Source organism: Pseudonaja textilis, chromosome Z (genome assembly GCF_049901715.1).
Source record: "Pseudonaja textilis isolate UNSWEBS1 chromosome Z, rPseTex1.2, whole genome shotgun sequence".
NCBI classification, from domain to species: Eukaryota; Metazoa; Chordata; class Lepidosauria; order Squamata; family Elapidae; genus Pseudonaja; species Pseudonaja textilis.
The window spans coordinates 117,579,486-117,595,891 of record NC_142008.1 but is presented as its reverse complement, the minus strand read 5'-3'; the positions used below and the strand labels follow the sequence as shown (position 1 = coordinate 117,595,891).

The 16,406-nt window shown below is 40.8% G+C and overlaps 1 protein-coding gene across 1 annotated transcript; it reads right to left on the bottom strand.

The window, feature by feature from the left end:
- Window positions 1-243: 243 nt before the first annotated feature.
- LOC148124321 (vomeronasal type-2 receptor 26-like) lies at window positions 244-14,225 on the bottom strand. The gene is made up of 5 exons (XM_087918124.1): window positions 13,941-14,225; window positions 12,573-13,430; window positions 10,178-10,405; window positions 3,160-3,286; window positions 244-1,145 (listed from the first exon to the last, which is right to left on the bottom strand). The coding sequence occupies exons 1-5, from the start codon at window positions 14,100-14,102 to the stop codon at window positions 244-246; spliced, it is 2,277 nt and encodes a 758-aa protein (XP_087774250.1). The 5' UTR covers window positions 14,103-14,225.
- Between the last annotated feature and the right edge of the window lie 2,181 nt (window positions 14,226-16,406).

The following is a 16,406-nucleotide window of genomic DNA, read 5'->3' as shown; positions in this document are numbered from 1 at the left end:
AATATTAGGCAAACAGCACTGACAATAATCAATGTTTGCATCCCCAAATCTTACTCATATTAATAAACATTGCATCAAAACAGAAAGAAATCTAATACTTTAACTCTTTATTCTTATTATCTTCACTTTGATAATCAACTCATAACTCTTGATTTAAAAAAAGTTGAATAACATTAAGCAAGTATAAATGATATTACAATGATTTTTTATCCCAAAATTTTACACAAAACTAATCAACATTCTTCAGTTCTTTTTTCTTACTAGCTGATCCCTGGTATTCAACTCAGGTCTCAACAGAATGATGTAGCATTTAGGGAAAAAGATACATCCCAATAATCCAGCACTGGAAGCCAAGATGGAGAAGATCTCCACAGCCAACAAGGCTTTTCCTGTGGAGCTCAGGTAAGTTGGTACAAACAGCACCCAAACACTGCAAAATACCAACATGCTAAAGGTAATGAATTTGGTTTCATTGAAGCTGTCTGGCAATTTGCGAGCACAGAAGGCCACCAAGAAACTGGCAAGAGCCAGGAAACCCATGTAGCCTAGGACACAGGAGAACATGACTGGAGAGCCTTCATTGCATTCAACGATGATGGCATGGGTCACAGAATGCATATTCAACTGGGGGAATGGAGGGAAAGATCCTAGCCAGATGCTACAAAGACTAACTTGAATGAGAGAGAAAAAAAGGACAATGGAAGTTGCCATTCTTTTCCCCATCCACTTTTTCATGTTGGAGCCTGGCCTGGTAGCCATGAAGGCTACAACCACAGTGAAGGTTTTAGCCAAAATACAAGAAACAGCTGCGGAGAAGATGATGCCAAAGGTTGGTTGTTGGAGAAGGCAAGTGACTTCATTGGGTTGACCAATGAACAGGAGAGGACACAGGAAGCAGAAGTGGAGGGAAATAAGGAGAACATACGTGAGGTCCCGATTGTTGGCTTTGACCAAAGGGGTATCTCTGTGCTTAAGAAATATTCCTAATATGAGCACAGTGATCAAAGACAATGAAACAGAAATGGAGGCCAAAATAATCCCAAGAAGTTCCTTGTAAGAAAGGTATGTTACGATTTTCTGGATGCAGTCATCTTTTTGTTTGGTTGGGTATTGGTCTTCTGGACATTTGAAGCATTTTTCCATATCTTTAAGACAGATAAAAAGGAAGGAAGGAAGGAAGGAAGGAAGGAAGGAAGGAAGGAAGGAAGGAAGGAAGGAAGGAAGGAAGGAAGGAAGGAAGATAGATTTCAGGTCAATTTGTGTATAGTACTTTCTCTCCCAAACATGGCTGTTGTAACATCATTATGTTTATGTGTACGTATATGTGCCTCTGTGTGTGTGTGTGTGTGTGTGTGTGTGTGTGTGTGTGTGGTTTTTTCTTTGTCCTGATTGGTTGGGAGTCTTGGTCTGTGTTTATTGGTCTTGGAGTTTGCTGTGTTCTGCTTGATTGGTGTTTCTAATACCACCTTAGACAGAAAGCCAGCTTGGTGGACCTTCACTCAGAGGCACCAAACATAACATGGACCCCTTTAGATTTCCCATAGGTAGAAGACCCAAGAGGCAACTGGACTTTCTGGTTTTTGTTTGAAAATGCTTTGCTTCTCATCTAAGAAGTTTCTTTAGCTCTTCCTCAGCTTCTTGGATGAGAAGTGAAACATCTTCAACATCACCTTTGGGACAACCATGACTTGGATGACTGTGAATCTCCATAGACATAAGTAGATGACTTATTAAAACCTTGTTGCTTCTTGAAGGACTCTGTTCATTATAGATGTGCAACTTAGAAAGCAACAGCATGTTCTATTTTCAAGTTTTTATATGCCAATATAGAAAATAAACAGCAGCAAAATATTGTTATGGCTGCAGAAAAATCCAAAATATATTTTTCCAATAAGTATTTTATGTCATTTCAGATATGTTTTCCTATTAGTAGCCTTGCTGCTAAATCAGGGGTCTTCAAACTTGATAGCTTTAAGACTTGTGAACTTCAACTCCCAGAATTCCTCCTCAGTCATGTTAGCTCAAGAATTCTGGGAGTTGAAGTCCACAAGTCTTAAACTTACCAAGTTTGTGGACTCTTGAGCTAAATAATCACCATAACTATTCATGTTGTCATCAGAGGCTTTCAAAATCGCCCCCTCCTCAAAAAAAAATGTTTCCCTGTATTAGTGAAAATGTTAACATTACTACAGCCCCTCCATGTCTGAAAATAAAACCCAGCAGTATTATCTCTTGGGGATAACCTTAGGGATAAATTGATAAATTCATATATATAAAGGTAGTACTTGACATGATCACAATTGTAAATTCTATTGCTAAATGAGACATTTGTTAAGTGAGTTTTGCTCAATTTTATGACCTTTCTAGCCAGAGTTGTCAAGAGACAAGAGTTGTCTAGCCACAATACACTGCATGTATTCAGTTAGTAGCACAGTTGTTTAGCATCTAATTGGATTAAAGGCCTGGAAACTAAAATATATGAAAAATGGTTGCAGGGTTTGGGTTTTGGCTAATCCAGAGAAAAGAATAACTGGAGGGGGGGGAAATGATACCACTATTCCAGTATTTGAGAGGTTGCCACAAAGAGGAGGGAGTCAATTTATTTCCCAAAGCACCAGAAAGCAGGAAAAGAAACAATAGATGGAAACTAATCAAGGAGAGAAGCAACCTGGAATTGAGCAGAAACTTCCTAAGAGTGAGGACAAATTACCAGTGGAACAGGTTGCCTTCAGACATTGTGGGTGCATTATCACTGGAGGTTTTTAAGCAGAGACTGGACAGTCACTTGTCTGAAATGGTATAGGGTCTCCTGCTTGAGCAGGGGGCTGGACTAGAAGACTTCTAACATCCCTTCCAGCTCTATTCTGATTCTCTATTCTCTAATCTAGCTTCCTCATTGACTGTGCTTATCAGAAGGTTGCAAAAGGGGATTTCAGATGATGTTAATTAGTTAGGGTAATGAAACATCTGCAAGAAAATAAGCACACTCAGAGAGCACCAAGGACCCCTTGTTTTAAGAATGGTTGCACATGCTTAAGAACTGATTAGAAAAACAGTAATAAGGCAGAAATGTCAATTTAGCACTTCTGATTGGTTGTCTCAGGTAGCAACTTATGTTATTGATGTAAGGTTGAGAAACAAGATACTGTAATAATGTACCTGTCTTGTTTGAAATCTCCCCTTCTGGGCAGGGAACACAATCATAGCAACAAAACTTCTCTCCTTCCTTCTTTTCCTTTTGATTTCCAGGATGGCACTGTTCATTACATTCTGAAAGAGGCCAGGCCTAATATAAATAGAAAATGAACTGGGATAAGAAAAAGTGCACCCCATATGCCTCTGTAAACTCACCTACCCCCAATATTTGAGTAAGACATAATAATGTGTCAGGAGACTTCCAATGGTGCTTCCATCGGAGATGGACCAAAGACCAAGATTGTGCACAGCTTCTACCCTGTTGGAGGGTCTCAAACGAGACCAGATCCACCTCAGAAGGGTGGGAAAAGAGAAGGAAACTACCAGCCAGGTTGAGGGGAGCCACATCTCCCCTCCCTGGCTTGGTATACTCCCCTTGAATACAGGAGGTAGTGGCAGACTTTAATGGCGGCCCTGAAGACAGGAAGATACCTGGGACCTAAGTGAGTGCTGGAGCAGTGAAGTGGTGAGTAACATGTGACCAGGCGAAATACCTTGTTTTTTGCAAAATAACCCCGAGAAACAGAAGGAAAGAGCTCTTGTTGAAAATCGTGGCAGCGGCGAATAGAAAGTAAGAGGAAATTATAAGGTAAACAAAATTAGATTATAAAAGGACTATAACGGAACCAGAGCCTAATTTTGGAATAAGGTACAGAAATTGGCATTAATCAGGCATTGGCTAGAATGCTAGACTTATTGGAATTGTTTATATATAGATATAATAGCTAATGATTGAAAATTAGGGGAATAAATATAAGCAAATAGGAAAAAAATAAAAGAACTTTAAAAAGTGGAAAGTGACACAAGAGTGCCACCCAATGGTATAATGTACCTTTTTCCTATGATTATATGGAAAACTACTGATCTTGCAAATGTGTTAATGGGAAATGAAATGAAATAAAAGAGTATAATATAACAATAGAGGACAAAGTCTTGGACAATGAGGAAGAGGAGGATTTGGTTCTGAGGTTTGAGCCTGCTTTGTTAGAGGACAAAGATTTAGAGTTGCCTTCCTCCTCAGGACTTTCCTTTTCGGCAAGACCTTCCTCCCTGATTGTGCCTCAGGTGTCGGCAGATAACCAGGAGAGCATATCAGAGCCTCTGACTGAGGATCAAGCTGAGGAATGCTGGCTTGATGCGAGGCAATGGTGCAAGCAAAAGTCTGAGCTGCAATGTAGAAAGAAAGGAGGAATCAGAGACTGAGATGAGGGACTGACACGCCCCACAGGGAATAAAAGTGGGAGTGTTCGCTCTGGGAACTTGTTCGGGACAACGTGTTACTTAGTGAGAGAAGCTTCGGAATATCCTGTGTGCCAAGACAGCTTGTGATTTATGTTCCTGCTTTAATGTCAGACTTGGCAGACAGCTTGTGTGAGACTGCCAAGAACTTTATCAGCTCAAGGAATTTAACCCTGTAATTACCGGACTTGCTTGCTTGTTTGTGTTTAGTTGGAAATTTGGACTAATCAACTTGTTGGCACAGGTGAGACATAACAATTTTGTCCCAAACCTTAACAAAAACCATCTTTTGACCAAGATGGATCAGCAGCAGCAGCAGCAGCTTAACCAGCTGCAGAACAATAACCAAGTTTTGCAGCAGCAAGTAACTCAGCTGATTAATCAACACACTCTGCTGCAGGCACGTACTACTACTCCTGCCCCTCCCCATAAGGAAATGCCCGGTAGCTGTGCCAGATAAGTTCTCTGGGCAGCCTGAAATGTTCCCGGCTTTCATGGGACAGTGCCAATTGTTTATGGCTCTGAGGCCGGAGGATTTTCCTGATGACCAGGCTCAGGTGGGTTTGTAATAAGCCTTCTTTCGGGCTCAGCTGCCAGGTGGGCCACTCCTTTATTAGTGCAAGACAGTCCATTGCTAATGGACTATCAGGGGTTTTGGCATCACCTACGATTAATGTATGAGGACCCCATACGGGCTCAGACAGCAGCCAGACGCCTGAAAGAAGTTCACCAGGGGAAATGCCCCTTGCAGGAGTTCATTTCAGAATTTCAACTGCTCTGTTTGGACTCGGCTTGGAACGAAGCGGCTTTGATGGACACTTTTCAGGATGGCCAGTCGGAGGTTTTACAGGACAAATTGGTTCACGTGGAGCCGGCCCTGACCCTCGATGCTCTGGTGGTGCAATGTTTATGCATTTACACCCGACTTCAACGGCGCAAGACTCGATGCCCCGTTCTGGAGCAGCCATCCACCTCAATGCCACAGCACCCTGTACAACCAGCGCCCCAGGTCTCCCACAGTGCTGTGGCCATGGCCAAGGAGCTGATGGAGTTGGGTGCGGTTTGACCTCATTTGACGGCCCACAAACGCACATGGAGACTCCAGGGAGGCTTATGCCTGTATTGTGGGGGCCTGGACACTTTGCAAATTCCTGTTCTGTCAAACGACGGGGGACACGCAAGCCTGTGCCGGAATCTCGGCCTAAACAGTAAGAGAAACAAGGCCGGCCTGACCTTGGGGAAACCCTAGGCCAGACACGTATCAACCACCCACCCACAGGAGCGGGGGTGGACTCTGGACCCCCTCGACTTTGACTTCTAGACACTTGGGTTTTCTTGCCATCCTGGTGGGAGGGGATTGTAAAAGTCTGACTCACAGATGAACACTATACAGAAACCTGATGATGGCAGAGGAGATTCTGCCGAAACATTGCTACAACTTTAAAAGCACAACTACAATGACATGGGAAAATATCCGAACAAAGCTGAATACCATATATACATATACATATACATATAGTCCAACACATGAAAGGTCATAGCATCGACTTCAATGGCACCAAAACCCTAGCCACTATAGAAAACCCCAGCTACAGAATTATCAGAGAAGCCATAGAGATTGAAAAAAGACCTGAAAGCATGAATAGAAGAGATGATTCCACAAGACTGTCAATCATTTGGAAGCCTGCACTCACAAGCAAAACAATCTCCACACAACAAACCAGACAAACACCTGGGCACAAACAGACTCCCCCTGATGCCTCAAGCTCAAACACACCCCAACCAGGCACCCAGATGAAACCTAGCTTCCTAACAAATGATAGCCGTTTACTCAGAGCCAAGCTGCACTAAAGGCCTCCAATACAGGAAACACAATGTTGCCAGCCAATCAAGATACAAAAAGAGCCAAAAAACAGACAGAAGATATTAGAAACACCAATCAAGCAGAACACAGCAAACTCCAAGACCAATAAACACAGACCAAGACTCCCAACCAATCAGGATGAAGAAAAAACCATTCTGGCACAGCAGTAGGCTAGCACCAAATTTAAAACAGAAATGGCTATGAAAGTCTGACTCACAGACAAATGCTATACAGAAGCCTGATGATGGCAGAAGAGATTCTGCCGAAATGTTGCTACAACTTTAAGAGCACAACTATAATGATGTGGGAAAATACCCGAACAAAGCTGAATACCATACATACACACATACACACATACATATATGGATCTTTGGTTTTATATCTATCTATCTATCTATCTATCTATCTATCTATCTATCTATCTATCTATCTATCTATCATCTATCTATCTATCTATCTATCTATCTATCTTTGGTTATTTGGGTTTTCTCCCTCGTAACATTGGCAGTATCTAGGCAACGTTTTGATGAAGTCTCATTCATCATCTTCAGGCTTGTGTCTTCAGCTCTGTGCTTCTCAGATGATGTGAGCTTGCAGCTGCTTCTTCCTTTTAACTGCTAGTGGGGGTGTGACTTGATTGGGTGGGGGCTTGGCTGTGTTCTGATTGGGTGGGGGTGTGTTCTCATTGCTTGGGGTTTGGCTGTGTTGTGATTGGTTGGGGGGTTGGCCGTGTTCTGATTGGCTGGAGGTGTGTTCTGTTCAGGTGGGGGCTTGGTTGTGTTCAGGTTAGTCTTAGTTGCTGGGGGATATGAGCTGGTGAGCTGTGATCCTGCTGTTTGGCTTCGAGTTCGTGGTCGTGCTGCATCATGGCTGGTGTCAGTTTGCTTCATGTATGGCTCGGAGGGGTTTGAAGTGGGTAGTGATGCAGCTGCAGTGCGGCTTCTGGTCCATGGTTGTGTCTCATCTTCTGTGTGGGTGTGAGTCTGCTTTCTGTGTGGACGTGTGATGGTGGCATCTTGTGTGGCCCTCATGGGTGTGGGTCTGGTGTCATTCTTCATGTTAGGTACTGGTCTGTTCATGAGGGCAGGTTTCCAAATGGCTGGTAGGCAGGAGGTGTCATCTCGTTTATTCATGCTGTGTGGGCATTTTTCTGTCTCTATGGCTTCTCTGATTATTCTGCCGTTGAAGTGTTCAGTTTTGGCTATAGTTCTGGTATTTTGAAAGTCAATCTCATGTCCTGTGGCTTTGAGGTGTTGGACCAGGGAAGAGGTCGGTTCTTCTTTTTTGATTGAGTTCTTATGTTCTTCAATGCATGCACTTATTCTTCTGTTAGTTTGTCCAATGTATGTGGTGGGGCAGGCAGTGCAAGGGATTTCGTATGCTCCTTGGTTTTCTAATTTGATTTTGTCTTTGGGGTTTCTTAGGATGGTGGATATTTTTCTGTTTGTGCAGAATGCTGTTTTAATGTTGTGTTTTTGGAGGATCTTGCTGATTTTGTCTGTAGTGCCTTTTATATATGGGAGGAGGGCTTTGCTGTTTTCTTGTTCTCTGTCTTAGATTTTGGTTGGGGTTTCTTTTTGGATTAGGTGGGTAATCTTCTTTCTTTGGAATCCATTGGCTGTTAGTACGTTGGTGAGAGTGTGTAGTTCGGTGTTTTGGTGTTGTTCGTCGGCTAAGCATTTTGTTCTGGAGATGAGTGTCTCAGCTACGGAATTGATCTGTGCTGGGTGGTGGTGTGAGAGTGCATGTAGATAGTGGTTTGTATGTGTTTTCTTCTGGTAGATGGTGTGTCCTAGGGAGCCATTGGATTTTTTGTATACCAAGACATCTAGGAAGGGAAGTTGATTGTTGGCTTCTGTTTCCATGGTGAATTGTATTTTGGGGTGTAGGCTGTTGAGGTGTGTGAGGAAGTTGTTCAGTTTTTCTTTCCCATGTGGCCAGATTATGAAGGTGTCATCTATGTATCTGAACCGGAGTTTGGGTTTGTGATCGTATTTTTCTAGAGCTTGTGTTTCAAAGTGTTCCATGTAGAGGTTTGCGATGACAGGTGAGAGGAGTGATCCCATGGGTGCTCCTTCTATTTGTTTGTATTTTTGTCCATTGTAGGTGAAGTATGTATTGGATAGGCAGTGGTTGGTCAGATCTAGGATGTGCTTAGGGGGGTTGTATTTGTTTTGGATGGCTGTCAAGGCTTCTTTTATTGGCACTTGGGTGAAGAGGGATATGACATCGAAGCTCACTAGTAGGTTGCTGGGTTGTAAGTTTTGTTTCTTTATGATCTTGATGAACTGGAATGAATTTCTTACGTGTGAGTTGATGGATTCTGCATAGGGCTGTAGTTGTTTGGTGAGAAATTTGGCTAGGTTTTGTAGAGGTGAGCCTATGGAGCGGACTATTGGTCTGAGTGGGGTTCCTTCTTTGTATATCTTGGGGAGACCATAAAGCTTAGGGCATTGATTATTTCTCTCTAGGTATGATTCTTTGCTGGATTTCTTCACTGATGGGGGAGGCTTTTATTTTGGATCTGGTGGTTTTTCTAGGTAGGTGGTGGGGTCTGTCTTTAGGGGTTTGTATGTGGGGTCTTGGAGTAGGTTGGTTAACTTAGTTTGGTAGTCAGATGTGTTCATAACCACTCTCGCGTTGCCCTTGTGTGCTGGTAGGATTATTATGCTGGTGTCTTCTTTCAGGTTAAGTAGTGCAGTTTGTTCTTCTTTGGATAAATTGCTTTTGGGTGGTTTGCTAGTGCAGAGGATGTTGGTGATTTTGAGTCTGATTCTGTTAGCATCATCATGGTTTTGGTCAGGCTGGTTTCAACTCCACAATATGATGGTTTCTGTGGGGATGTGTTTGGGAGCGACAGCAAAGTTGAATCCTTTTGAAAGGACCTTGGTTTTGGCTTCGGTGAGGATCTTGTCTGAGATGTTGTGCACTGTTTGTTTCATGTGTAGCCACATGTCACAACAATAGAACTTAGAAGGTCACCACACAGCTCATTACCCAGGTCGTTACAATGCAGGAGTCTGATAGACACACAGCCAATAACTCAGCCACACATGTTCTTACAAAAAGGCCAACCAATCTGCAAACATCAACTCCATCAACCAATCAATCAATGACAACACAGCCAACCCTCCCACCAGTATTTATAGAGAGATGGCAGCTTCAATCACACTTTGCTTGCACAAGCACAAAGCCGAAAGCACCAGCCTGAAGATGGCAAGTGGGACCTCGTCAAACACCTGCAAGATATTCTCAATCTTACACAGGAAAAGACCCAAACACACCAAGACCTTCCCATGTCATTATAGTTGTGCTTTTAAAGTTGTAGCAATGTTTCGGCAGAACCTCATCTGCCATCATCAGGCTCGTGTAGTCGCTTGCATAATATTTGGCATTTTCATTTTAATCAAGACCCAAACGTTCTTTAGAGAAAATCCCTCACTGGATTGGGGAATACAGGGGGAATCAGGATTAGCTGGAACATGGTTTAAGTGACTCAATGGCAACCTTTGGATATCTCTGTTAAGCTTTGATAGTAGATATAAAATAGAACTAACAATAGCGCTTAGACTTATATACTGCTTCACAGTTGCTGTGCAACTTAGAGAGTTGCTGCTCTCTAAGCAGTCTATAGAGTCCGCAACAATCTGGGTTTTTATTTTACCAATCTCAGAAGGATGGAAGGCTGAATCAACCTTAAACCAGTCAGGATCGAACTCCTGGCTATGGGCAGAATTTGCCTGCAATACTGCATTCTAACCACTATGCCACCATGATACTCGTATATGATATAGTGCAATAGTATTATGTAGTATTCATAAAAATTATTATGAACCAGATGGAGAAAGGGAAGTCCTTTAAGAACCCAGAGAGCCACACCTGATTGAAGACACTGTGCCACAAAATCATATTCTCATTAATTCTAAATTCTTTTCCACTGGCTGCATCTGGATCTATCCATCCAACTTTCACTCTTCCAAAGGACCTGTTTGGAAAAATGACCATGTTCACAATGTCAAATCCACCTCTTATTTCCTTTCGGTCATTAAAGGACACCATATCATTTGCTGAATTGTTGAAGGAGATCCTTTGAAGATATGGGTGGAGCTGATTGAGAAACCAAGAGAAAGAAAGCATATATTATTTAGAAAGAGGAAAAGAAAAGAATTTAACAATGAATTTCAGTTTTCATTATTTTTAACAAAATAATACAGTTGGAAGGGAGTTTGGAGGTCTTCTAGTCCAACATCTGTTCAAGCAGGAGATCCTATAACATTCCAGACAAATGACCATATAGTCTCTTTTTAAAAGCCTCCAATGATGGAGTGCCTACAATTTCTGGAGGCAAGCCATTCTACTGCATTATGGTTCTCATTGTCCGGAAATTTCTTCTTAATTCTAGGACACTTCTCTCCTTGATTACTTTCCAACCATTGTTTCTTGTCTTGCCTTCAGGTGCTTTGGAGAATAGGTGGACCCTCCCTCTTCTTTGTGACATCCCCTCAGATATTGGAATACTGCTATCATGTCAACAGTGGTCCTTCTGTTTACTAGACTAGACTTACCAAATTCTTGCAACCGTTCTTCATCTATTTTACTCTCTAGCCCCCTAATCTTGGTTGCTCTTCTCTGCACTCTTTCCAGAATTTGTTTTAAGTTATGGTGACACTAATTCCAATGGTTAAGTTCCATCAAGAAATATTAGGACCTCAGAAACTCAAATTAGTTTCAGGATAAGATTTTTTTTTTACCCACCCTTTCAGCTCTTGCCCATAATGATTAAAAAAAACCTAACTATTATTTAAGAGTTTCAGGGTTTTTTTTCAAATAAGCAGAATCAAATATAGAATGGTTGTAGATGTTCTTCTGGGTAATAACAAATTGGCAGTTTGTTACATTTTCCATAGCTAAGCCACTAGGATCCTGATTTCACTATCATCTTTTTCAACTCTCAGAGATAGCCTGATATAGAAAATATACTCATTGTTTGATCTTGCAGAATATTTTTAAGACACCAAATCTGTGAAATTATATAGATTCATCAAGTACCCATGGAAAGGACATTTATGACTAATGTGTTTTCCCCAAAATAAGACCCCGTCTTATACTTTTTGGCCACCAAAAAAGGTACTGGGCCTTATCAGGGGGGAATGTCATCCACTGACTCATCTCACTTGCACATGTAGCCGGGGGTGGATTCAATTTTTTTTAATAACTGGTTCTGTGGGTGTGGCTAGGTGGATATGGCTAGGTGAGTGTGGCTAGGTGACATGGCTAGGTGGGCATGGCCATGTAACTGGGTAGTCATGGCTTTTTCTCCTTCTTTTTGCAGCACCCTCTCTGTTTTTTTGGGCCTTCTGAGTCTCAAGGAAGCCTCCTGAGGGCTTTTTTTGCTTACAGAAAGCTTCCCTGGGGCTCAGGAAGAAAAAAACAAAGCACAGTGAGGGGAGCACTGTACCCCCCTCCATTTTTTGTCTTCCTGGGCCTCAGGGAAGCCTCCTGGGCAAAGCAGTAAAACAGCGAGGGGAATCCCAGCACAACTGATCGTAAGAACAGCTGATCATTGGGAGGAATAAAAAAAGAAATACCTTAAGGAGTGATGGCAGGGAAGAATGCAGCCAGCTATGTTGGGCATGTGTGTGATTTTGTTCATGAGGGATAAGAACTGACTAGGTGGGGAGAGGCAGGCAGAGAGGGGAGGGGCCAGTGAGGAGCACAATTGGCCGGTTCTCTGAACTGTGCAGAATCATTACAACTGGTTCTATAGATCCGATCTGAACCAGTAGAATCCCACCCCTGCACATAGCTCCCAGCCTCTTTTTCACTATCAGAGGCTTTCAGGAACTTCTTCATCCAGCAAGTCCAGCAAGGCTTTCCTCAAGGCCTTTCTAGCTGATAACTGAGTTCTGGATCAATCCAGAGCTCTGTTATCAGAGCTATAGCTATAGAAGCCTTTGGGAAAGCATTGCTGGCTGCAAAAAAATGGCTGAGATGTGTGAGGCCTGGCTGCAATGTAGCAGGGCAGTTCCACCTCCCAATTCCCTCTAGCTTAATTTCCCCCTGTGCACCCTGGAGTGGACAGAGGTCTTAATTAGGGCTTATTTTGGGGGTAGGGCTTATATTGGGTGCACATGTAAAAATCAAGCTAGGGCTTACTTTCTGAGTAGGTTGTATTTTGGGGAAAACATGGGATTCATAAATGTTCAGCTAGAGATAAAGTTCAGGAAAAATTCAGTCATTGAAACAAAAATAATCCTGTTTTGAGTACCATTACCAGCCATGGTTGAAGTTCTACATGTTCAACAGACCTCTTGATAGATCTCTGGAAGGACTGAGATGAGAACATGGCATGCAAAGCATACACTGTTGTATAAACACCATTATAGATACTGTAGCTATGTCCAATGGTATGCATTTCAAACAGGTGTACAGGCAGATCTTCCAAAGTTTCTTTCCCACTACACATTTCATCATGGTTTAGTGACATATCAGGATTTGGGAGAAAACAGTCAAATGCTTGCTCCCAAAAGTCCTTAAAGAAACCATCTTCTTGGGCCCAGGAAGGTTCTACCATCTGGAGAAAAGTTTTGAATCCCTGAAGTTCTCTTGAGTGAACCATAAAAGAAATGGCTCCTTGGAATAAATCAAGATCCCAACCTCTCTGAAGGCCGGGCAGTATGAAATTAATCCCACTTGTCATGATCCAGACCTTTCTGAATGAGTCTTTTTCTTTATTTGCAGGGTCTTGCACAAATACAATGGCTCTCAGCCGTGCTATTGTCACTGATTCTCCATAAACTATAAATGTGTTGGCCTTATGATCAGTTAATGGAATGTGGATATGTGATGCTTTATCAATAATTGGTTCCAAGTTATCCAAACTAACTTCATGCGGGATTCGTTCTGTGTAAGCTGTACATATTCCATTCTGGGAAAGCAATAATTCCATGGCCTGCAAGAATTTCTCTCCATTGCTATTATCAAGGGCCATGAGCCCTATCCATGTCCACCCAAAATACTGGAGCAAATGGATGATTCCAGAGTATTGGTGAGCTTCATTTGGGACCATGGAATAAAATGAAGGCACTTGGGTGTAATAAATCTTCTGAGGGACCAATGATCCGTAAGTGAGCTAAAACAGAATGTAACAGGGGAAAAACAATAAGCTAAAACAGTGGTATAATATTTATCTCTATGCTATAGAGATAATTTTTAAGCATTTGTTCATGTACAGAGAACTAAAACGAATAAGTTTTTTGGAGAATATTTTAAAGGCATTAGAGCATAATGCAGCATAGTCCAAACCACTTGGAGGCAGGACAAGAAGCAATATATGGAACCTAATCAAAGAGATAACCAACTTAGAACTAAGGAGAAATTTCCTGATAGTTAAAACAATTAATCCATGGAATGGCTTGCCTCCAAAGCTGTGGGTGCTCCAACCCTGGAGGTTTTTAAGAAGAGATTGGACAACCATTTGTCCAGAATGGTATAGAGTCTCCTGCTTGAGCAGCGAGTTGGACTAGAAAACCTCCAAGGTCCCTTCCAACTCTGTTATTCTCTTATTCAGTTTCAATTGTTTTTATTTTTAGTCCAGCCCTTTCCTTCTATTGCTTTTTGCCTATTGCAAGCAAAATCCTACCTGTGGTAACTTGTAGAGATCCAGAATGTCTGCCATATGGAAAGAAGTATCAGAACCAAGTCCTCCAATGATGGCTATCAGATTCCTTAGCCGGGCACATTTGTAGTTGGGAAGAAATCTAGTTGATTTGAAGAGCAGGTCTAGGGTGCTTCGATAAGTCATCTTTGCATCATAGTAGCTGTCGTAGATATGGAATCCAAGGGTAACATTAGGCAAGATCTCGGCATTCTCATTGATCTCCTTCACAGCAAAAGCCAGGGCAAGGGCATGTTGGTGGAATTTTGTGACTACACTGCAAATAAAGATTCAACTTTTTTCATTAAATCAGAGAGAACAAATGCATTCATCATTCACAAAGTCACTGTCCAAAGTCAATAACACCTTGACTGCAATGATACTCTCTCTTTTTCCCATGACATGCCACTTCTCAAATCACCCCCCTAAATATTGATGATGAACTATTGTGTCTGGATTAGAAAGACAGCTACATGAACTGAGTAGAAATTTGATTATTTATTTATTTTAAAAGAAAAAGTTGCATCTTTTGAATTTGTGGTCAAAATTCCAGGCATTTCTTAAGTCAATTGGAACTTAGAACATATAGTGGAGAATGGAACAATATTCAGTTTCTTATCATTTTATGGACTTTTATCTAATTTCATTTCTATCTTTCTAACTTTTTATCTATCTATCTAATAAATGGCTGACATATGGGGTTAGACAGAGAGAGAGATATGAGGAGTTCTTGGTGCTCTCTGAGTTTGCTTGTTTTCTTGCAGACATTCATGACACAAACTAGATAAGATCACCAATGCTAGAAGGGACAGAGGTTTGAGTAAACTTCTAGCACTGATGATGTTCCCTAGTTGGGTTGTGAAATGTTTATTAACAACATATATACCATTATCTGTTTTAAAAAGCTTTCTCCTTTTTATTTGTTATTCATAATTAATTAATTACACATTACTACATATAATGTTGGTGTGCATAAGCGCACCAACGTGCCTACCATCCCTGTCCTATTGTTTCTTTTATTTTTCTTATATGTACCCATTTCATGTATTGATAACTATGTATATACTTATACCTATTATCCTGTAAGCGATTGACAAATCAAAATAAATAAATAAATAAAATAAATAAAATTATAAACTGTAAGAAAGGGAGAAAGATGAATCACAGAAGCCATATTTGCAGGTTTAATAGTCTCTGTGTGTTTGTATGTTGAGAGAGTTTCTAACAATTTAAAAGATTTCAAAATATATATACTTTGAAATTTATAATTTATAATTATAAAGTGTTTCTACTTTCCTCCAGTAATTAATCCGTAAGGGGTCATCAAAATGGAATAAAATGAATGACTCAAATATGTGAAGAAGCACAAAAATGCAAAGAAAAAAAATGATTTTTTTTTATTCTACGGAGAAGAGCAGATGTTGGTTAGAAAGTTCTCTTTGGGCAAAAATACATTTTGACTCTTTAATCTTTTGAATAAAATAAAAAAGGGAAAAATATAATGTAAAAATGTCACACACAAAGTTTGCAACAGACTTTATGCACTAAATAAATGGGAGGAATTACACACCAACACATATCAATACTCAACTACAGCAACAAGAAAGACTGTCTCTGATAAAAACTTGGTTTCCTTTGAAGTATTGATAGCATGTTAATCCATCATACAAGAACAGAGAAGATGCATCATATCTTGCTTTCTTTCCTCAGAAAACTGGGTCAGTATTGCAAAATGAAAACAGTGTTTAAGGGTCATTGCATACTCTGGTTAATTAATTGCTACCATGTTTAATATTCTAAAAATGAATAAAACAACCCAGTCTATCTATAATTCTCTTAAACATTCCATAACTTGTTGACAATAGAAATAGAAGTTAGAAATGTGGGGACATAAAAAGAATAAAGATTGGAGATTTGTTAAAGTAGATAAGTCAAATATTCCTGTTATTATAGTATTAATGTTATTGTGATGAATACTAATTGTAAACATTTTGATTATGATGGCCTAAAAACAATTGTACTGAGACAACACACTGTTGGATTGAAATTGAATGTTTATATGTTATATAAATAAAATAAATAAAACTTGGGGGGGAAGCATTCCATAACTTGTTCTTTCACACACACAAGCATGATTAGTTACATCGTTCTTGACAACCTGCCTAATGTCAACCGATGCAGAGGGACGCAAAATATTTCCTTCCTCTGAAAATTCAAATTGGCGCTGAGAAGGCTCATCATCAAATAACAGTTCTCTGAATCCGTAGATGATTTGAGACATGAGCCCACCGACGAGGAAGTCACCTGGCTGGTTCCATTCATGAGGAACATGAAGAACATTACTTAAATGACATTTCAGATACCCTGTTCTTCCCACTATGATCAGAACCAATCCCCAAAGCATTGAATATGTCACCATCTCATAGCAAGAGTTGTCTTTCTAGATGATTT